The sequence below is a fragment of the Cavia porcellus genome, unplaced genomic scaffold (assembly GCF_034190915.1).
Source record: "Cavia porcellus strain 051 isolate PalLab524CR breed Dunkin Hartley unplaced genomic scaffold, mCavPor4.1 scaffold_4, whole genome shotgun sequence".
NCBI lineage: Eukaryota > Metazoa > Chordata > Mammalia > Rodentia > Caviidae > Cavia > Cavia porcellus.
The window spans coordinates 47633596-47655595 of NW_026947487.1; the positions used below are offsets into that span (position 1 = coordinate 47633596).

The following is a 22000-nucleotide window of genomic DNA, read 5'->3' on the forward strand; positions in this document are numbered from 1 at the left end:
CACTATGCAGTTTCATCTAGATCTCTTACTGAGCTAGTATTAATACATACATTTTCCTTTTTGCCTGTAGAATATATGTAAGAAGCCTGCATGTAGGGAGATGAGTAAGAAGGATCCCTTTCATCACCATCCACCCACACCCAGAGCAAATCTCTCGAGTTATTTTTGAGGCGTGAGAAAATATAAACTCAACTGTGAGTGAACATTATAAACCATTGTCAGTAGTAATAGTAAGCTGAAAAAAGAAACAGACCTAGTAAGTGGGTTCCTAGAAACTCAGAAGAAATGGGCAGGGCACAAGTGCCGCCTGACCAGAGGGGTCCTGAGTAGAACACACTGCAGAGCCTGGTCAACTGGCAAATACCCTGCTGTAGTCTGGGGAGTGGATCTTAGTCAGCAAGGCCATGCCCACACTTGTAGTATCAGTGATGCGTTAGCTCTGCGGCCGAGATGTCGGCATTCCCAGCCCTCCACACCAAATTCACCTGAGTCGGACCGTGCCAGCTCTTATCCCTGGGCGGAGCACACAGCACCTGGAAATCCCTTCTGTAATCCCCTTTATTGTGCAGGTGCTCGAGTTAGTGTGTACCTCTCTGCTGTGTACAAGCTCCCTCAAACCCTGGCAACTCCTAGCAGTTATGTTCACCAGTGTCACCTGGTGGGGCAGCTGCTAAGCTGAGCTATGGTTGGTCTCTGAGACATTAAATGCTCAGAACGTTTACAGACAGAACAGTATGGGGAATAAATGGAGGGAAATCTGCAAAAAATAAGAGGGAGGAATAGGAACCTTACTTGGATCCTTACTCCTCAACTAAAAATACCATATTTTGAATAAATTTGAACACTAGAGATACATATATATTGGATATGGTAACAATTATATGACTTAAATACAAACAGAACTTAGAAAATCATGTTTGGGGGCTGGGGATTTAGCTCAGCAGTGTAAGCGCCTGCCTTGCAAGCAGGCAGGCGTGAGTTAGATCCCCGGTACCGATAAAAAGGAAAAAGACAAAAAAAAAAAAAAAGAAAGAAAGAAAGAAAGAAAGTAATCTGTGCTGGTATTTACTTCAATAGGAGAGCAGAGAGGCGGGTAGAGGACTGGAGGAGAAAAGATTTTCCCTGAGTTAAAATTCCATGTGGGGATGAGCGGTGACAACACTGTTCTGTTCACGTGCTAACAGTGCCTGGCTGCAATAGCCACCTAATAAGCCACAAACGTGATGCACACAGTTTATCTGCTCTTCACATGTAACTTTTTCTGCAGTAAAAAGATAACTGCAGCCAATCTACCTTTTCTAAAAAGACTTATCTGTTTATAAGCTTGTATCATAGTCCTTGTTCTGGAATGTGAAAGGAATACATTTGCAAGTCGAGGAAAACATTTAGGGGATAAGGCCCCATTTCCTTAAAAAACGGGGAGAAATTTTAACCTTCGACACAGTCCAGTGTTAGAACATTTCCCGTCACTGGAAGAATTCTGTCATGCCCGTTTCTAGTCAGTCTCCAGGCCTGTTCCCAGCCTTAAACCAGCCATGACTTACTTTCTGTCACTATGGTTTGAACTTTCCAGACTCTGAGCTTTTATTAGTGGGATGTGCTTGAGCTGTAACCACATCGATGCCAGGGTGTCTCGGTTCTTTCTACTGCTGGTGACAGCTCATTGTATGATGTACCACATTCTGTTTTTCCATTTACCAGTTGATAATAGATGTATTAATTTATTTTAGGAAGATACTAGGGACAAGATCGCTGTTTAATGGTATGTTCCTTTTTAACATAACCTAGTGAGTGTACATTAGCTAGTAAGAGACCCAGTGGCTGTGCTGCCCTGCATCCCAGAAGCAGAGTGCCAGCCTGGCAGGGTTTGGGCCTCCTCCTCAGCGTGACCCTGCCAGCTTTCCACGTTTGACTACCCAAGATACTGTAACTTGCATTTTCCTGATAATGATTGGGCATTTGTGTTTTTTCGGTGGTGATGTTCCAGCCTTTTGCTTTCCCAGTTGGCTCATCTGTCCTGTTATTGTGGAAGTCCTGTATTTTGTGCATGAGCCCTTTTTTGTGTGTCTGCTTGCAAATATTTTCTGCTCATGTGTTTCTTAATAGTCTCTTGAAGAGCAAAGGTTTTAATGTTAATGTCCAATTCAACAATTTTTTCATTTATAGCTGTTCTTTTGGTATCATATTTAAGATTTGTCTAACTGATGACAACAAAGAGCTTATTGTTTTCTTTTACTATTCTTCCAACACTGCCTTTCCTTGGCTGTCCTGCACCATCAGCCGACCTAATTCCTGAAGTTCATAATAGCAGAACAGCGCCTTCTACACTGACCTGCGTTTCCCACCCTTGCTCACTTGACAGAGGAAACAGCAAGTGAAAACGGGTGGGACAAAAGGGATCATCACACAGACGTCCACCCCTACTACACAGTTCCAGGACAGGCAAGATGCCCTGTCAGTTCTCACAACTTTCCTTCTGCCCTAGAGTCTGATTTCATCCTTTCTGTATCTAAAGGAATTGCAAGGCAAGAGGCATTTTCCTTCCCTTCTCTTAAGAGAAGAAAATTAAGGCTGTTGACTCAGCCAGGTTTTATTTTATTTTTTATTTCTTTGATGGAAATATCTGTCATCAAATACTTGGAGACTCATATTCCTAATAGGCAATAGCAATTAAGAAAATGGAGCCAGTTAAACCCTTTATGACCAAAATGTTCATTTGTCCCTTAAATGTATAGAAATTTGCTGATTTTTATAGGTGACATTAAAGTTCACTTTGGAAAGTACCGGTATGTGTTGATATTAGCAGTTAACACCAGCTGCTGCAGTGGTGCCATGCTTCACAAGCTTAATTTGTTCCACGATTCTGGAAAAAGACGGCCACATTGCGTTTGTGTGGGGAAGATGGCCACAGTCGTGTGTGTTACCCAACACAGAGTTTGCAAACGAAAAAATTTTGCCAAATGCTTCTATCTGCAAACCAAACTGTTTGAAAATGAAAGTATTCATTAACTGAGGGATCTCTGAGTCTCAGTTCAGCTGTCAAGTCCATTACATGTACATTATCCATTGATGAATTTGGAAAATATCAATGTCTTTGGAATGTATCCCAACCTACTGCCTTGGCTTTCTACCTATTGGACTATTTTTAATTTTGCTCAATAATGTAATAAATTTTTTTAGATGTTTTTGTATTTTGTACTGCTAGTATAAATGGAATCTTATTTAAATTTTATTTTCTAACTACTCGTGGTTAGAACTTCCAAGGAAAATTGAGCTTTGCTCAGCAGACTTAACTTGTAGATTGCATATAATTCCGGGGACCAGCAAACTATAGCTGAGGGCTTAATTCAACCTGTGGTCTAGTTTTCAAGCCAAGAATGGTTCTTACCTTTTTAGAAGTGATTTTAAAAGCCACTAAACAAGGAATGCTGTATAGAGACAGTGGGTAGCTGATAGGCTAACATATACAGAAAAAGGTTTGCTGACCTTGGCCTGCCAATCCTGTCATCCCTGAATAGTGTAAATTTTATTTCTTCCATTTCAAATTTGCACGTTTTGTTTTCCTTACCACATTAGCTAAAATCACTAGTATAATAGTAATGAACAATGATTGTCGGCAGAATTTTTCCCTACCTCAAAGGAAAATCTTCATTTTATAACTGATTTTTTTCAATTTATATCCTATCAGAAAAAATTTCATTCCTTTTCAGTGCTCTAAGAATTTTATTATAAAACTGCATAAAAGGCAGATGATCCGGAAATTTACAGTTGTTACAGGTGATTGATAGAAAGTATTTGCAAGTTCTTGTAAGTTCCTAAGATACTGTTTTTTCATTCTAGCTGCTTCTGTATTTTTCACCTTTAGTCAGTATTAAATCTATAATTTTTGTGTCACTTCATGCCTTCTCTCTTTGATGGGGTCAAAAACCACATGGCAGAAAGGCACTGGGCATAAATCCCAGGTTCTGCAGCAGCAGTAACAAGGGAGAAATGCACTTTTTCACTGTAAAATGTATTTTGAAAGTTAGCAAAGCTGTTTTCATGGCTTTGTGTTATTCTCAGTAGACATTTAGATTAAGCTGATCGTCTTCTTCCTGAAAGTCCTTGCAGGGCTGTTAACTGTTTGCTCTGGCTTTGCAAGGTATCACCATGTGCTGCCTTCTCCTCTTCTGAAAGAAGTCCACTGCCAGTGCAGCTGCTCACAGCCTCCAGGCGCACTAATATTTTGAAACACATGTTATTTTATTCAGTCCCATTTTAGTATCCCCTTAAAAAGCTTGACCGATGACTCTGGATATTCGGCTAAGAGAGTTGTATCAAAAACTTGCTTGAATTTATCCAAAAACTCATAATCAGAGCTGAACCTGAATTTGTTTGCCCACAGCACCACCGTCCCTGGCTGGGACAGGTGCACCATGGTGCTGAGCAGCTTATCCAGGAAGTAGTGGTGGTAGACCACATCGGAGGCCAGGACGTAATTGTAATAAAATGTTGACTTGGGGAAGTTTTCTTCTAGGTCTTCCCCCCACACCAGCTCTTTGACTTCAGGCAGGTGGGCTGTACATTTCAGTGTGTTTTTTAGGAGGTTGTATTGAAGGTTTCCTAGTACATCAGGCAGGTCTGTTGCTGTGACTTGAGCCCCTAAGAGAGAAAAATGGTGATGATGACCTGGAAACACTTGGGCAGGTTCAGCGTCCATATGCTTAGAGAGAAATGCGACAAACCACCAGGTGTCTCACCATGGCACTGGTAGCAAATGGGCTGCACACGTTAGACGTGATTCAGGCTGGGTGATTCTTATGGGCACACCTGTCCTTGGCGCTGTAAGATATTAGCACCTTCCTCAGTCTCTCCCCTGTTGGTATCATCAGCACCCTAGCTTAACCCTACGCAACTGAAGATTAACCAGGATTTGGAGCTGTGCCTCTGGGCTCTCAACTTTGTGATGTGGAGACTTCCCAAAACTGAAAGTTATCCCTGCTGCTAACAGTAGTGATGGTCACCTCTGAACACAGGGAGACACAATGAGTGACATCCCAGCCAGCTAACTGTGCCACAGCCTATCCCTGTTTTTAAGCATTTGCTGTCTTTGATGTCACTGTAAAGGTCTTCAAACAAGATCAGGAAAAAAAAAAAAAAGCAAACTGACCCAAAATACTGGCCACAATGGAAACAAGGCCTGGTCCAGCACCAATTTCAAGTACTTTAGCATCTTGGAGATTCAGTTCCTCTGTGTGTTCCTCCAAATACTGACACAAAACTGTTGCCTAAAAATAATAATTTTCACATTGAAATTAGAAACCAGTAGCGCCCCCCGCAACCCAGAGTTAAACACTAAAAGCTGTCATTAAATATGTTCAGCTGATTGAAGGCTTTGTTGCCATATTCAGACCTCTGGAATAGGACAGTGAGAGCAGGCTGCATGTTAGGAATTGGAAAACAGATTTGTCAAATTTGACCAGTTTCCAAAAATTTCAGGTAACTCAGCTCAGGTATTACAAATGATGGAAGTGGCTAAAAGGCTGGTCTCTGCAGGGACCCGGTGGAAACAGCTGGCGACTTCCCTTTGAGGGTGTCCCAGCCTCCAGGAGGGGCTGGCCCTAGTCCCATCAGCTGGGGACAGTTTTCCTTAGGAAGAGCTTTCTTTGCAAGTGCCCCACCCCTGAGCCCTGTTAGCAGCCTTTTTCAGAGAGCTGTCGCTGGAGTTCACAAAGTACCATGCACTTGGCAGGAAGCTGTTGTGAAGCTGGTGTCCCAGGAAAGACTGGTTTTCAGAAAAGTGAAAGCTGAGGCCTCTGAGCCTGGAACATTCAGTGCACAGTCCTCTCTCCACCCCCTGGGCTCCCTGGCCACCGCTGTACAATGGCTTGGAAAAGGAAACTGGGAAATCTTTCATTATTTTCAGATTTGTTGTGAAGGAGGAAGAAAGCCTTGGAAGGAAATCACACTTGTACCTAAGATGTGAAATGGAATCACCACTCTCCAGCACGGACGGCCTGGAGAGCTTGGTGGAACCTGCATCATGACTATTCAGCTCAGGTCTGCACCAACAGCTGGGCATTCCTGGGGAGTCATGGGGAATGCAGAGTCACCACAGGCACACGCACACGCACTCCAGGCTGGGTCAGAATCTGCGTGTTCAGGAGGCCTGAGAGTGACTGGAGCTCCTGCTCCAGAGCCTGTCTGAGCACCCAGGCCTCTGCCATGTGGGGAGCAGAGGTGCTGGCCCCAGACCCCAGGGCGGAACTTCCCTCAGCCTTGGAGTTCGCCCCAGTCCAGGTCCTCACATCAGTAATCACAGCTAAGGGGGGTTAGCTGCAGCGCGTCACTGTCCAGTGGGGAAAATCAGGAAGGAGACACGGCCACCACCCAGTGTTTCCACTTTGGAAACGTGCAAATGGTGGGGCAGGTTCCCCTCTGACAGCACCCAGCGCTGCAGTGTATCCTGGAAATTGAAATGTGTCCTTCCCGAACCTCTCTGTGGGAAGAATGAGGGCAGGTGTGGCCTGAAGTGCTTACTGCAGAGCCTCACCCTGCATTGTTGATGACACTCTGTAGGAGCTGTATTTTGTAGCCCAGCCCCCAAAAGGATCCAAGTGTATTTAACATAAAAATATTTCAAGAAACAGCTTAAAACTAATCCTTGTTTCTTCTATGCCCAGATAATTAGTCCTCGAGATGGGAAAGACAAAACGGGGAGCTCCTGACCAGCTGCCCAAGGCCACATTGGTTCCCAGATCGCGGAATGCAGCAGGTGGAAGGGCACGCTCACCCCCGGCCACACCACCGCTCCGAAGCTCTCTATGGACTCTTGCATGACGATGCTCTTGCCTGCAAACCGGTAGTGCTCCTGAGTGTAGCTGGCATAATCTGTAGGGACGAACTTTAGGAGGCTCTGAAGGGATGACTCCGTCTCCTGAGGATCTGTGAGACAGAAAAAGCAGATGGGTCTCAGGAGCTGCAGATCCAGTGTGCGTACGCCTTTGTATTACTGGTAGGATGCAGGTAGATTGTACAGTCCTTGCCCACCCAGAAGGGCGATTCCATCAACATCAGTGACTGAGTTAGCACAAAACTGAATTACATGGGGTGTTGGAGGTGTGACTTTGAGCTGCAACAATTTTTATAACAAGTAGATTGACCAAGGCAGCCCCTAATCTCTCCAAGGACACGAGAGACAGGGACCCATCCCTACCTTATGTCTTGATGGCAGGAGAAAGCTAAAGACCAGCAAAATGGTACAAGGGGCCAAGCCTTCGGATAAGGAGGAGCTAGGCCAACTATTTTTAGGTCTTGAAATGAAGTAATATCCCCACATGCTGGCTGGTGCATGTTCCTTAAATCCTTCCCATAACTGCCCCTCAAAAGGCACAGGACCTGGGAGACTGTCAGCTGAGCCCTGGCTATTAAATTACTGTGGCTTTAAATACTCCTTTGACCCCGTGACCCATCATAGTGGTGCTCAAATATCAAATAAAACAAGGAAAAGAGCAGCTGATGAGGCTGACACCATGGAATTGCAGTTTATCTCAGGCTTCCCAGAATGTCTAAGGATAAAAAGAGCAGTGGGAAAATGTCAGGAAGGAGGATGCTGAGGCCACGCATACGTGGGTACCACCGGTGGGAAGAGAGTAGCAGGAGTTAGAGAGCGGGGAGGCCGGCTCTAAACTGCATGAAACTTGCTTTCTTTCATTGCCTGAGACAAGACTGGAAGACTTTTAACCCGGAGCAGAATCTCAGCTTTGCATAAATAGCTGGGTGGAGCAGTCCGTGAGCTTGTAAAGTGTTCCAATCAGAAATAACCAGCATTATCTCTCATGCAAAGAGGAAGAGGATGTGGATACCAGGAGGAGGGAAATGGCCTTGTAAGAAAACTCATCAGCAGCCCCCCGCCCCCCAAAAGCAGGTTCTAGAGCCTTTTCAGAGAGCACTAATTTCAGTACACACCATAGCAGCTCTCTGCGGTTGCCTGTAAACCAGCTGTAACAGGTTCACTGGAGCATAAGTACAGAAATCTGGAGCGAGCTCTTAGAAACACTGACAACAATATGACAGTGTCTGTTGCCTATAAGGGGAAGGAGATGTAAAAAGAATTGAGATGTGTCACAGACATGTGCCAGCTCCCCACCACGAATGTGGTCACTATATAACACGAAAATGTATTAATAACCAGTTTTTAAAACAAGCTTGTATGCTGTATGTCTCTATTTTCATTTTTTTTTCTCTAGAGATTCACTTGTGTTATATTTTACAGAAGCACCTGTATGCAGCACATTAAAAATGGTCCTGGGCCCCTGTGAGCAGAGGGGTGACCTATTTGTACATTAGCATCATGGAGGCCTGTAGCACTTCCGAGCGTTGGTCCTGCCTGTGGTTCTGGCTTCCTGTGTTTTATCACTCAGAAATCTCTGTCTTGGCCTGAAAGGTGAGTTTCACGGAGCCAGTTGGGATCAGGGACATTTTCCTCACTGTCACGTACTACAGGGTTGGAGGGAGGTCAGAGGATAAGGAGAGACTCAGGACATGACAGAGCTCATAGAGAAAGCCACCAGCATCCAGCAAAATGAGCCCAAGACGTGCAGATGACTAAGGAGGCCCTCACTTCACCCTAAGGCTGCAGTGGCATGTTGGTGAATTGTTTTAGGAAGTGTTTGTAGTACGTAATGATTATATTCACTGTGGAGAGTTGGTACATGGACGTCATACATCTTGATTATATTTTTACCTTTTTAAAATCTGCTCCTCTTCCCTCATATACCCCTTCCTTTTCTCTTTTTTTGTTTTTGTACGTGTTTATACTGCATCATGACCTATTCCTCACCAGGACTTGGGACAGGTAACAGAATTCCTCCCTCACTTTTTATCCTATTCTCCGTCTCTTATTCCCCTTCCCATGCAAAAATCTCTCCCAATGTGTCCTATGATCTGTCTTTTATCTTGCTCTTTTATGTTTTGAGTTTCTCATGTAAGAAACTCACACACTATTAAGTTGATATGTCTGTTTTGTTCCATAGGAGATGGGAGAAAGCAGTGGTTTCTAGGGCTCAACAAGTATCTTGGTGTAAATGCCTCGTGATGGCTGATTTCAAGACACTGACCCAACATGACGGGTAGGGCACCACGGGGCCATGTTTCCCCCATACCGATGCAACAGCCATAAATAACCCCAGTGCATAGGTGAGTGTGGAACATAGCAGTTAGTGAGAGGGGATATTTCTACTTATGGAGTCTACGCTGGCCTGATAGTTTTAGAACAGATTTTAGAGTAGTTATTGTTTTGGACTTTAAATATAGATAGAACTTTCTCTTTAATCTATTGAGATGGGATTTAATTTTTCATGTGGTCGTATTTAACAACCAGCTCCAAAATTTCTGAAATTCCAGAGCTAGGTCAAGCCATTTCCAGGACACACCACTGTGGCAGGAGGGGGGCAGGGCGGGGACAGGCGCAGCCAGATCCTCAGAGACCTCGCCAGGTCCGGCAGGCTCCCCTGCCACCCCACAAGCCCAGGCTGCCCTCTTCCCAGCCCCTGGGATCACCTGGGGACTTATTTTCTCTCTGTATTGTAGGAAATCAACGAACTGATCTCAGATAGCTCAGTGCACCACAGATCAATGCCCCGACAGCTGTTGAGCTTCACAGTTACACTTGCCCGGTTAAGAAACTTTGATATAAATTTTTCTCATAAGACCCTTTGCAGCGCTACAAAGATACAGAATATATGCTTATTGCACTTTAAATATTTTCATTTATTTTATCTACAGTGATCTGATCATTTTAGAAAGAACAGCTTTTAGAAAGAGTTGTATTTTTATATAAACAATTTAGCAAAAATAAATAATATCCTCATTAACCCCCTTAATAGTTGCAAATCCGTTAGATGCCCCATTACATCATTTATTATGTCTATCATTTATTCACTATTGAGCCCATGCCCAGAAATGTAACCCTAAACTCTTACATTGTCCTAGTGGGAAAATACACTGCAATTTATGACTGCCAGTGATTCATTTTGGCAAAAAGCAGAATCAAATTTTGATTTCACTTTTTAAAAAATTGTTGTTACAAAAATATAGCACTATCTGATTTCAATACAGGATAAAACCAAGTGGTAATCGATAAGTAAATAATGTGAACCCAGAAATGGCTTTTACTGCTATCATTTACACTTGCATAAAGTCATTTCTGTACTATACTTCCTTGTAGTAAAAATTGAAAAGGAAAAAGAAATGGAAAATCCTGTTGCGGAAATTTAGTTGAAAATGTCATCACCAAAAAAGCAACTGAGAAAAGCTGTTGGGGTGATGAAGAAGTGTTTACCTCCTGGGGGTCCCCCGGTGCCGTCCTCTGGGGCAGCGCCCTCCTCTTCTGCCTCTAACCAGCCACCTGGGCACTTTGGTGCCTGCCCCAGGTGCTGGGGCTGCTGCGTGGAGTTGAGACACAGGTCCATGACCCAGCCTGCGGGGAGGAAAGATCTGGACAGGACCCGAGAGGCTTGCGTGAGTCAAGTCTGGTCTCCGGGAGAGCTCCAAAAGGCGTAGCTTATCGCCTTAGCATTTGCTGAGCTGAAAAGAACGGCTGCTTTTCAGCTTAGTTCCTGGCTGAGCGAGGCAGCAGCCAGGGAGCTGCCATCTGGTTTTGCAGAGCCAGGCGCAGGGCCTTGAACCCAGCGAGCCTGTGGGCGTGAAGAAATGCAGGTGGCGGGTGTAGCCTGGAACTAGCGCTGTGCTGCTGGAACACTACTGTGAATTTGCCATTTGCAGCATTATGCTTTGCCGCTCCCCTCCACCACCAAGCACGGTGGCACATCACTGAGTTCCAGAGGTCCGAAATGTATCTCTAATAACTTTCGGAGCCGTATTTCAGGAAGGAAATGTATCCACCACTGCAGACAGACCAGGGCGGTTGTAGATTATGGGTTAATGACATGGCAGATGAGCAGCTGGGGCTGCAGCGGACAGAAGCCTGCTCGCCTTTCACCCAAGGCTGAGTTGGAGGAGAGTAGAAAGCCCGAGCTGAGAGCCAATAGCCCTGTCTGGCTCCCCAACGCTTTGCACTTGCCAACCTCGTCCCCTCAGCCCATTCCTCATTAGCGGAAAGAGACAGCGGTAGCTGCCTGGATCCTGAGGTGATGGCGAGAAACAGAGCAAAGGTGAGTGTAGAAGTGTGGGAAAACCCTGATTCATGCCGCGGACCTGACTTACCATAACGCCTGGCCCCAGACCGTGTATTGGTGCTAGCGCAGGTCTAGTGCTCTGTGTGTGCCCTGTATGCCTCACTACCACCATAAAGGGGCCATTGTCACTACAGCCTGTCTCCGAGGAGAGACTAAAAGCCTGCAGATGCCGCTGGCCAGTGACAGCCAGCAGGCAAAGCAGGACGATGATTGCAGACCCGCATCTGTGTGCACAAGACTGCTTGGTTCAGCCTCAGTTTCCTGGGCTTGGTTTGCCCTGAAATGACTCCTGGTGCTCGCTGTATCGTAATTCCACACTGTCACAGGGACTTCTCAGGTCTTTTAACAGAATGTAGTTTTCCTCCTCTGTAGTAACAGTCCTGGGCTTATATGCACACACAGGTTGCCCCACTGCCTTATTTCATCCAACCAAGGATGGTAATGAGACACCACCCCAGGCAGACCACTGCCATCTGCTCAGCTCTGCTAAAATCCAGCCCCAACCCAGCCATTGGGCAGGGATTACCCAGGCACATATATCAAGGCTGTAGTTCTGCCCCCACAGTGCCTGCAGCCGCCTCCCACACCTGCAGACTGCTGCCTGTCACCACTTGCATCTACACAGCAGGATTCCATAGGAACTAGACTGCTGGACGTAAAGCAGCATTTTTGTGAGCTCTCACTAAATCATCAAATGTTTACCCCAAATCGCCAGAGCAGCCAAGATGCTCTACCTGTCAGCCTGTGCTTCACACAAGGGTTTGTTCTCCCTTGTAGATACTTACTTGCTCCTGTCCAGCTGTCCTGAGACTCCAGTAAGCCAGCTTCTGCCTGAAAAATAATGGGCTGGTTATTGGACAGTACGTTGAGGCTCCCAAGCTAGATGCCTCAGCGCTGTGGTGAAGGCCTGGTTAGAATCCCAGCCTGCCATGTGCAGCCCATGCTAAAAATGTAGGTACGTGGTGATACCTAGCTGATGTGGGGGTCAGAGGTAGAAATCAGTGCAGAGCCTCTCCCACACTGTCATCCTCGTCCCTGGAGCCCCAGGGGAGACCTGCAGTAGACCACTGGGTGCAGACCTCCTTCCTTCCCTGTGAGGTGCTATGCACTGAATTCAGGACATTTCTCTGTTCTCATGCACAGAAAGGTGGACTGTTTTCAATCCAATACCAGGTGATGCGTTTCCTTGTGTCTCCTCCCCATCACTGTAGTTAACATGAGAAATCCATTCCTCCCAAAGACAGCTATGCACCAGAAGCAACTCTAGAAAAGAGCCCCTGTCACACACTTGGTTATTAGTTGGATGTATCATAGTATCTGTGTCATATGTTAGTATTTATTATGAAGAATTGGACAGTTTTCCTTGCTAGTACCCTCAAAATCATTTTTGAACTGTTAGTTTAAATGAATCTTTACCTTATGGAGCAGAAGAGATTTGAGATTTCTGTGAACTGTTTAACCCGCCAATGTTTTATATAGGTCTACACCTGAGAGGATTAGCTTCTTATGAACAAAAGCCAGCCAGTGGAAGTTCAAGTTATTTAGGGTAGCATTACCCACCAGCCCTCACAGATACATTACTTTGCTAGGATGATGTCTCTCTCTCTCTCTCTCTCTCTCTCTCTCTCTCTCTCTGTCTCTCTCTCTCTCTCTGTCTCTCTCTCTCTGTCTCTCTGTCTCTGTCTCTGTCTCTGTCTCTGTCTCTCTCTCTCTCTCTCTCTCTCTCTCTCTCTCGCACACACACACACACACACACACACACAGTCATTGCAACATGTGTCCATTGCCCTTGAAAGATCCAGAAATCTCTCTCCAGCAGAACAGACTTGCTTGTGTATACAGCTGCCATGGTAATTTCAGAGGTAGATTCTATGGGAAAGAGGAGTTTTGCAGAGACCTGCAAGCTTTGTGCTATCAGCCAGACTTCTGTGGCTCAAGGGTGGGGCTGCCCGTCTGCTGTGGTTTCTGTCTGGGACCCTGAGCCCAGCTGCCAGAAACAATATGGGCCTCCACTGAGAGGAAGGAAAACATTTTTGAGGAAGGAGAAGAGACACCATTAAAGGCTTAAAATAATCCCATCTGGGGTGTTCAGGAGGAGCAGGAATAGGACAACAGAAAGACTCTTCCAAGAAAAAAGTAAGCCATGGTAATTTATTTGATTAAAATAAGGGACAGTGGAAAGGAAAAGAAGAAACTCTTGCTTATTTATGAAGCTGAGAAAACTTAAAATAGAATATGTGGCATGTAAAGTAAAACCTTGGAAATTAATGAATTCCTCTCACTTATATTAACCAGTGAGCTGAGTGAATACAGACATTCAGAGCAGATAGAAAGTCCAATTTTTCCTTTTATTCTTTTACTTGGCCTTAGTACCCACTTCTCTCCCAACTCTCTTTTGTGCCCTCTGTCAGTTTCCTTAGCCTCAGGATCCTTATTCCATGGATGTGCTGCAGCCCTGCAGCTCCCAGGTCTGCTCCCTGGTCCAGGAAGGACCCGGCCTTTCCCAGCACTGGCATTCTGCTGCCGTCCTCCCCAGGAGGCCCCTTCTGTGGCTGCCTCCTGGGTTTCTGACACTCGTTTCCACCACTGCCCTGAGGAAGAAGTCAAAACACAGTCGTCACTACAGTCTGACTTTACGAAATGGACTGCAATGCATGTGAATATGCATACACATGTGTAAGCTTTAAAATGAAGAAAAGGAAAAAAAATTAATTCATCCCACTATTAAGAAACAGCCTAACATGCTTTGTATCAATTTCTATATTTCTAACTTTTGTACACATTTACTAAAAAGCTATTTTATTGGGGAAAAAAGTCTGCACAGGGGCTGGGGGTTTAAGCTCAGCGGCATAAGCGCCTGCCTTGAAAGCAGGCAGTCGTGAGTTCGATCCCTGGTACCGATAAAAAGGAAAAAGACAAAAAGAAAAAGTCTGCCCAGAAATATGTACATCTTTGACCTGGTCTCCTGTTATTTTAAGAGCTTGTTTTTCATATTTTCTATAAAAACCATCTTTTAAACCACTGCTTTAAGAAATAAATGCCAGCTCTGTTTCCTGGAGCTGGAATGAGTGAGGTCAGAGGTTCCTAAATACTGGACAGTTGGTGGCCTCAGAATTCCTGGAAGCTTAGAGATGCTCGGCTCCTGGAAATGCTCGTCCTAAAGGTTGAGAAGGAGCCTAGAAGGGTGACTCCTCTGCCTAACAGCCTTTCCCAGAGGCGCTGCAGGGCTGGGCACTTGCCCGAGTTTGTTGTTAAGTGTGTGTCTCCACGTGCCTGGGCAGCAGGGAGGGACTAGGTGGGACACAAGAGCTGTTTCTAATAGATCAAGTGCCAGCCCATAAAGAGGGATTAGGCCTTCTGCAGGCCCTGGAGGGCTCGCTGATGAAGTCAGTTCCCACGAGGCAGGCCGGGCTCAGTAGGAAAGAACTTTCTAACAAGCACAGCCCAGGTGGAACAATTGATCCAGGGAGGCTGGCATCCTGGAAAGCAGGCCAGCCTGGTCAGAAGACTGCTCAGGAGAGCGGTTTCTATGGTGTCCCTTGGTGGGCTTTGCCCCTGCAGCCCCAACCTCAAATGGTCACTGTGCTTTTGGGACCACACCTTGCTGTCTTCTTCTGACTCTCTTGGGGGAGTCCATCTCTCCCTACCGAGGACATTCAGCAAATTGGGAGATCTGTTTGCTCAGATGTCACAATGGGGTGTGCAATGCTGGTGGCACCAAATGCGTAGCAACCAGGATGCATATGACAGTGCCCAGAGCGAAGAATCAGCCCCAGATGTCAACAGTGCCCACTTCCCAGAGCCCTGGTCCAGGCAATGGGTCAGAGTTGTCATGCAGGATAAACTCCAAGGCCATGCTAGACATGACATCTACCAGGTGAGTGACCTTGGGCAAGTTTCCTGCTCCTTCCCTGATGCCCTCTTCTGTAAAAAGGAGGCACACTAGCATGTACAAACCCTTTAGTATGTGATGAGCTCTGAGCTGGGTCTCAGAGCATCTCGGCAGCCTCTGATTTAGTCTGTTTTCTGCAAAAAGCAGACACAAGGACAAAGATATGAGTGAAGTTATTTTATTTGGGAACTCTTAGGCAACATGGCAAGGACGAAGAAAGCAACCCAGGGGGGCAGTGAGTTCCACGGGGTGTGCTGTGGAGGCAGTAGGCAGGCAGCTTCAGTGGGAGGAAAAGCCAGCAGTGAAGCAAGTCTCACAGCTGACAGTTACTCCTGCCCAGTTCTGAGAGTTTTTACCCCAAACCTGAGGTGCTCAGGTTTGCAGAGAACTGCAGCAGCTGAGGTTGGGGTGACATCTGTGACAGCCCCACACCATGTCATCAGCCCTTTAGAATGTCATGAGTGGTACATGAGATGTACATGCCTGGGAGAATTTGGCACAGTGCCTCTTTCATGCTTTGCTAAGTGCCCGTTTTGTATTACACCATGTGCTACCCAGCCAGTGGGATGAATCAGCAGTGTTCTGCAGCAGGGTCTGGGCCTCTCACAGAATCAAATGGAACAGCGGAGCACTCGGCATTGAGAGAGGTAGGACCCGGGGCTGTTTCTGCCCTAGAGTTCGCAGCAGCAGCAGCAGCAATTGTTCATGGATCTCTTTCCATGTCGCAGTTGGTGGCCTTAACTTCAGCCACCTTTTGTCCCATGTACCGGTGGTCAGGACTCAAGGTCTGAGGGGGGAAGACCCTGGCTGGTCCTTGCCCCTGTGGTCAGGGCTTTGTGGTATGAAAGCACCCCATCATTGTGAGGAGCAATCTGACAAATCAAGGAACAGGTTCTGGGCCTGAAGAAAGCAAGTAACACGTGGTCCTCCTCTCCTTCCTGGCCACCCTGTGCATTCCTGCTTTCTCAGTTCCCCTGGTGCCGTTCCACAAGGGAGACTGGCCCCTCTCCGGTGGCAGGTGTCCTAGAGGCTCATCTCACTGTTGCATCTGGAAGGGGTGGGACAATCCTTTCCCAAGTCCAAAGTCCTGCATGGTGTCCACATCTTCCCCAGTTCCACTGCTTCCCCAGTAGGCCCTGCTCCCCAGATGGCCTGACCACGTGCTGAGCTATTCACCTCTTCTCGTCTCATCCCTGAATATGAATGAGAGGCTCATTGCTTTCATGTGATCTTGCCCAAAATTTCCACAAAGGAAGGGATATTCACTAACAGGACAAATGTAAAAGGCAGCCACCATATTTATCTCTAGGAAAGACTGCAGAGTGTTCCCACCCAGAGAGTTGAAGAACTTGATGTTGTTTAAGAACCCTGGGAGCCAGAAACATTCAGTCAGGTGCATGGCTTTCGGTGTATCATTTAGAAAACATTTAGTCACAGTGGAGCCATGAAATTGTCCCTCCATTCTCATAGTACAGTGGCCCTAAGGTCAGTACCCTCTTTGTCAAGCCACTCATGGCTGCAACACTGCTCCCTTAGGGAGCTGCTAGGTGATCCTGCTGGGTGGATGTAAAGATTGACATCACCCAAGATCAAAGACAACATCAGGCCCAGAAAGCCTGTGGGGCAGAACTTTAGAATAGGAACTCTTCCTGCCTTGGGGGAAAGCAGTGGCTTTGTTGTGATGGTGTAGAGAGATGAAGTCAGAGATTACAAAGTGAATGTTCAAAACCTAGTCAGGCAAAAATTAAATCCTGTATCTCCTCAGGTTTGCAAAGATCAAATTTCCCCATTGTGGAGAAAGGAGATCTGTCAACTAAAATTTGTCGACAGGGAAGTGTTTACTTCTGCTTCATTCTAAATGCCCTTTAGATAATGACAAATGTCAGTGAAGAAGAGAAATAATATTCACGAAATAAGCCACCAGGTTTGGAAGCAGCAAGTGAGGTTATAATCATTTCATTTTTAAAAATAGCACCTGCCTATTCCTGAGCTTTTTAGTCTCACTCTTCATAGTATGGAACTGTCCATAAATCACCTGCTTTAGGAGGAGCCTCCAACAAAAACCAGTGGTTGGCTTGATGGTCTCTGTGCATGTTGAAGAATAGATGTGCTTAACTCTCTGTTTCAGTTTTTAAATTTTTTTCCCAATGTAATTCTCAAAACAGATTTTTCCTCAAAGAAATTTGATTGTAATTTTATTTTTAGAAAAATCTCCAGCTGCCACTGTGTGTAAATCACCCAGTGCAATCATCAGGCTTCACGTTACCATAGCAGCCAGGAGCACTTTGGACCTGAGCTGTGATATTAATTACAAAGAGGAACGGTGTGCTTGGGAAACAGGTTTGACTGAGAGATTCTGAAAGAAGACATCTTCAAAATACTGTTAGTTTGGCAATGACATTCCTTCCATTTTAGTTGCATCTCTTTTTGTGCAACGCAGGGCCTTGTGCATACAAGAATAGAACTCTACCACTGAGCCACATCCCCAGCCCTCTCCTGTTTTAAACTTTAATAAATAACAGCATTATGAAGTTCCCCTTAACCTGAGGACAAAAGCAACCAAACGTTAATCAGTATGGAAACAACACCTCTCCATAAAGATCCAGCTTTGAAACAATAGGGAGGAGACAACCCAGTTTTACTGTCAGAATGGTGACCCCCCCAAAAAAACTATTTTTTTAATTCAAAATAAAATCAAAATAGAAGCAACTGTGTCCATCTCTTCTCCAGAATGCATATGGGTCCACGAAACAACCCTCTGGGTTTCTGTGAGGGCCACTTGTAGTGAGGCTGACAGCACAAACCACCCAGTGGCTGTGATTCCCAGCCACACTGCCAGCAGCAGACGCCTCCAGCACCATCTGTTCTTTCCAGAGTGGCACAGCAGCTGGGGAATGGCACTTTTTCTGAAGGACTTAGTTGTAACGAATCATGCTCTGATTTTAGCAACAGCAGTTGATCACTGTTCAGAAACATCATTTTTTCCCAACAGATTTCTGTTAGGAAAGAATGTGTTTACCTGGCGGAGTTATCCTGGGACATTCCGCAGTAGGGATCTTCGTTTCATTCTTTCCCCTTTCTAGTGTGTGAGGCTGTGCCAGCAAGGTTTGGGGGAATAGGCGGAACCACAGGAGTATCAGCCTGGGTGCAAGGGGTGAGAGGAACCAGCTATTCCTCCTGCGTGTTTTCCTCCCCCTTTTTGACTTTGTACCCCTAGACAAACCACTCAACCTCTCTCCCTATCTGTTAGAAACAGTGAGACGTTTAATATGTCTGCTCCAGGAGGGTCTAGAAGGAAAGGCTTCTATCCAGAACTCTCTTCTGGCCCAGTAAAAGCAGAAGCCTCCATAAAGAAAGGGTGGAACCAGGTCATCAGGCTGCCTCAAGGACCAAGCTGCATCATGGTGCACAGCTGCCCCCATGGGTTGGCGCACACCCAGCAGATCTTACAGGATCAGATAAAACTTTATGGGGAAAATCACTGAGATGTCAGGGGTCTTGTTAGCACATGTAACTCTGACATAGCCTGACTAATGCCACAAGTCCCTGTATGTGTGTGTTTTCAGCTCTTGTGAGACCACAATTATATGAGATAAAAATGTATAGGACACACACAGGGATGTGAGTGGGGCTTGATGAAAAGGAAAGACCACTCAAAAGTGGGACCCAAGGGGAGAGTGTGATAAACCAAGAATGATGCAAAAGATAAAGTCTGGGCTTAAACAACTCACTCCTGGTGTGACTCATGCACGAATGTCCATGTAAATGGTAGTTATACCTTGATGATTGTATTTAGTATGAATTTTCCACCTCAGCAATAGGATTTTGGAGGCAGGAGAGAAAGAGCTCAACTCCACATACAGCCCACGCAAGTGAGAATTAAGGTCAAGGAATAGACAGACCTGGTGGACGGAAAATTAACCAGGAGAAAACGTCAGTGGTGAGCAGGACTATGGCTAGGTCAGGCTCTCAGGACTCTGTCTGAGGTGGGCTCAGTGACCACACATCTCTTGGGGTAGTGGAAACTGAGGAACCTGAGGAAATATGGAGACTGATGAGCTATTGAACATACTGGATTCTTGCTAAATTGACTTAGCAGACTTTTTTTTTCCCCCAAAATTGGATTTTATAAAATAGACCTAGGAGGTTGAGGAGTCTGGTTAATCTTTGCCCCTTCCAGAAACTGGATAATAATAGACTGTACTAAACTGACATTGTCCCCATGATACGGAACATTATTAACAACCTCTTAAGAGCTCTGGAATAAAAAATGATATTTTTCAATGTTTAGATTTCGAATGTCATAATCAGCTACAAGAAAACAGTCTGAGACCCACCCCGGCAGGGGTGCACATACTGGCCCAGCCTAGGCAGGAACCGAGCAACCCGGCAAGGTTCCTCATGGGGCACGTGTAGTGGTCAGGCCGGACCCACAGTATGGAAGAGTTCAAAGCAGCAGTGAGAATACAAGCCAGCCGTTGGTAAGGCAGGTGAACTGAGCTGTGCTTCAGCACCCAGACTGACAGAATCAAAGGTAGGTGGGGCCCCCACCTTTTTTTTTTTAACCAAAGGCTAAAGGAGAACTCCAGCAACAGAAGACCAATCCCATCCCCTACATCTAGAGACCAAAATCAGCCCCTTGCCCAGCACAAATCCCACTGCAAACTTGGCTGGAGTACACAGCAAGCACATTTCTGGGATCTGCCTTGGATCTACCACAGAACTAGACACCAGAGGACTTACGCACTTTTCTTTTTCTCTGAATGACTGGCTTTTTATTTTTTCTTTTGTTTTATGTTTTTTTTTCTTTTTATTTTTTTTTTTTGTTTCACAACTTAGATGTTGTGAAACATCTTAGATGTTACTTTTTGTTTTCTTCTATTCATCTCTCTTTCATCAACTATCTCACTCGATTTTATGATGCATATATTCTCTTTCTGATTCACTTCAATACTACTCTGCTTTCTTTTCCATTCTTTCCTTCTTGTGTTCTACAGTTTCCCAAAACTTGGGTGGTCACCCATTGCCCTGCAGCCTTGCTTCTCCTGTATTTTGACCTCATTCATCTCCCTGTCTCGCCCCATCTCTCTTAAACTCCCTCCCCACCCCCACCCCCACCCTGCAACAGGGTAAAATCACTCCACTAAGGGGGAAATCATTGTATCCAAGTTTCTGGAATATGTTGGAGTTTGTTATATAGCTGTAGGATTTGCTTGTCTGGTTAAAGGTAACACAGTTTATCAGTAGCCAGGCTATCCTTGAGACTGTTATTATTGTTAACTGTATAATTTAGCCAGGATGTCAGACCTGTTATAATCAGTTTTCCTCCTGGGTATAACAACATTGTGTGGGGTCATAACCATCACCATAATCCAGTACCACAGGACTGAGTGCTGAGCCAAATAGTAACTTGTCATCCTTAATAGATAGGGAAGGTAGATTCTTGGGATGAACACCTAGAACACATCTCTGAGGAACAGAATTTCTTGGGAAAGTCTCAGTACTAGGGATAAAGCTATCTACCATAAGAAATCACAAGCATCAAACAGAAAACAATGAAATAAAAAATAGAAAATGACAAGATGCAGAATCAAAGTGCAGCCCCAGACCCCCAACCCCCCCAGAACAAGTCCAGAGCACAATGAGATAAAGGAAATTGAAAGCCAACCACTAAAATTTTCTAAAATGATAACAGAAGAAGTGAAAAAAAATGGAACAGGCTATAGAAAAAATAATCTCTAAGGTGAAAAAAGAAATGATGATCAAAATGAAAGACATTAAAGCAGACATAAATATAAAAAGTAGAAGAGCTCAGGAAAATGATGAAAACTATGAATGGCCAATGTAGCAAGAAAATAGAATCTATGAACCAAATCCTAGTAGAAATTCAGAAGATTGGAAACTCCATTGAAAGTATGCATAACAGATTGCATGAAGACAAGATAGAATATCAGATACGGAAGACAGTGTTGTGGCTAGTGATCATGAAAAGAAAGATACTTTTCAAATAGCAAGAGCCATGCAGTATCAGTCCAACAGCTAGATGGTGAAGCAAAGAAGAACAGTATGAGATTGATTGGAGGCAGTGAGAAAGCTGGAGATAGCACAAAAACCATAAAGGAACTTCACAGAAATAATGGCAGAAAACTTACCAAATATGAATAAAGAATTTGACATAAATAAATGAAGCACATAGACTATAAATAGCCATAACAAAACAAATCTAAACAAACACATAGAGTGATCAAGATCCCAGAAATTCAGCACAAGAACAGAGTATTAAAAATAGCTAGAGAAAAGATACAACTTATGAAGGAAAGCCCATCAGAATCACAGCAGACTTCTCAATACAAACCTTCAAATCAAGGAGATTTGGGGTGAAGTATTTCAAAAACAACTTTCAACCCAGATTGATGTACCCCACAAAACTACCTCTCAAAAACAATGCAGAAATAAGATACTTTCATGACAAAGAACAGTTGAAGAACTTCATGCCCATTAAACCAGCTTTTCAGAATGCTCTGAACCATATAATAGAGAAAACAAGGACCACAAGTACAAGAACACCAGAGGAAGAAAGAAGCCAGCAAGCAGGCCAAGCCATTAAATGGAGGGAAAAGACAGGGAGCCAGTAACAGGAAAATAACATGAAAAAGATAGAGCAAAACATTATCAGTTTTAACCATCAACATAAAAGATCTCAACTCACCAATCAAAAGAAACAAACTGACAGAATGGATCAAGAAACAAGATCCAACGATATGCTGCATTCAAGAAACACATTTAACTCAAAAAGAAATTCATAGACTGAAAGTCAAAAGATGGAAAACAGTACTCCATGTCACAGAACACAGAAAAAATCAGGGATACATATTCTGTTTGAAGACAACATGAACTTCTAGCCCAGACTGATCACACGAGACAAAGAAGG

At 44.9% G+C, this 22000-nt stretch overlaps 1 protein-coding gene across 2 annotated transcripts; it reads right to left on the reverse strand.

Moving 5' to 3' along the window:
• Positions 1-1090: 1090 nt before the first annotated feature.
• Positions 1091-12628, reverse strand: Mettl21c (methyltransferase 21C, AARS1 lysine). Of its 2 annotated transcripts, none has more exons than XM_013141267.3 (6): positions 12594-12628; positions 11963-12008; positions 10322-10459; positions 6773-6924; positions 5150-5267; positions 1091-4641 (listed from the first exon to the last, which is right to left on the reverse strand). In XM_013141267.3, exons 3-6 carry the CDS (start codon positions 10449-10451, stop codon positions 4247-4249), a joined length of 795 nt encoding a protein of 264 aa, XP_012996721.1. In that variant the 5' UTR covers positions 10452-10459; positions 11963-12008; positions 12594-12628; the 3' UTR covers positions 1091-4246. The 2 variants fall into 2 exon arrangements, with proteins under 2 accessions (XP_012996721.1, XP_012996720.1); XM_013141266.3 differs by having other exon boundaries at positions 10322-10476; positions 12594-12608.
• Positions 12629-22000: the final 9372 nt, after the last annotated feature.

Coding starts and splice junctions, on each gene's coding strand:
- Mettl21c (XM_013141267.3), bottom strand. CDS start 10,451: ATGGACCTGTGTCTCAACTCCACGCAGCAGCCCCAGCACCTGGGGCAG. Junction 6,925..10,321: donor CACCGGGGGACCCCCAGGAG/GTAAACACTTCT, acceptor TCTGTCTCACAG/ATCCTCAGGAGACGGAGTCA. Junction 5,268..6,772: donor GAGCGGTGGTGTGGCCGGGG/GTGAGCGTGCCC, acceptor TATTATTTTTAG/GCAACAGTTTTGTGTCAGTA.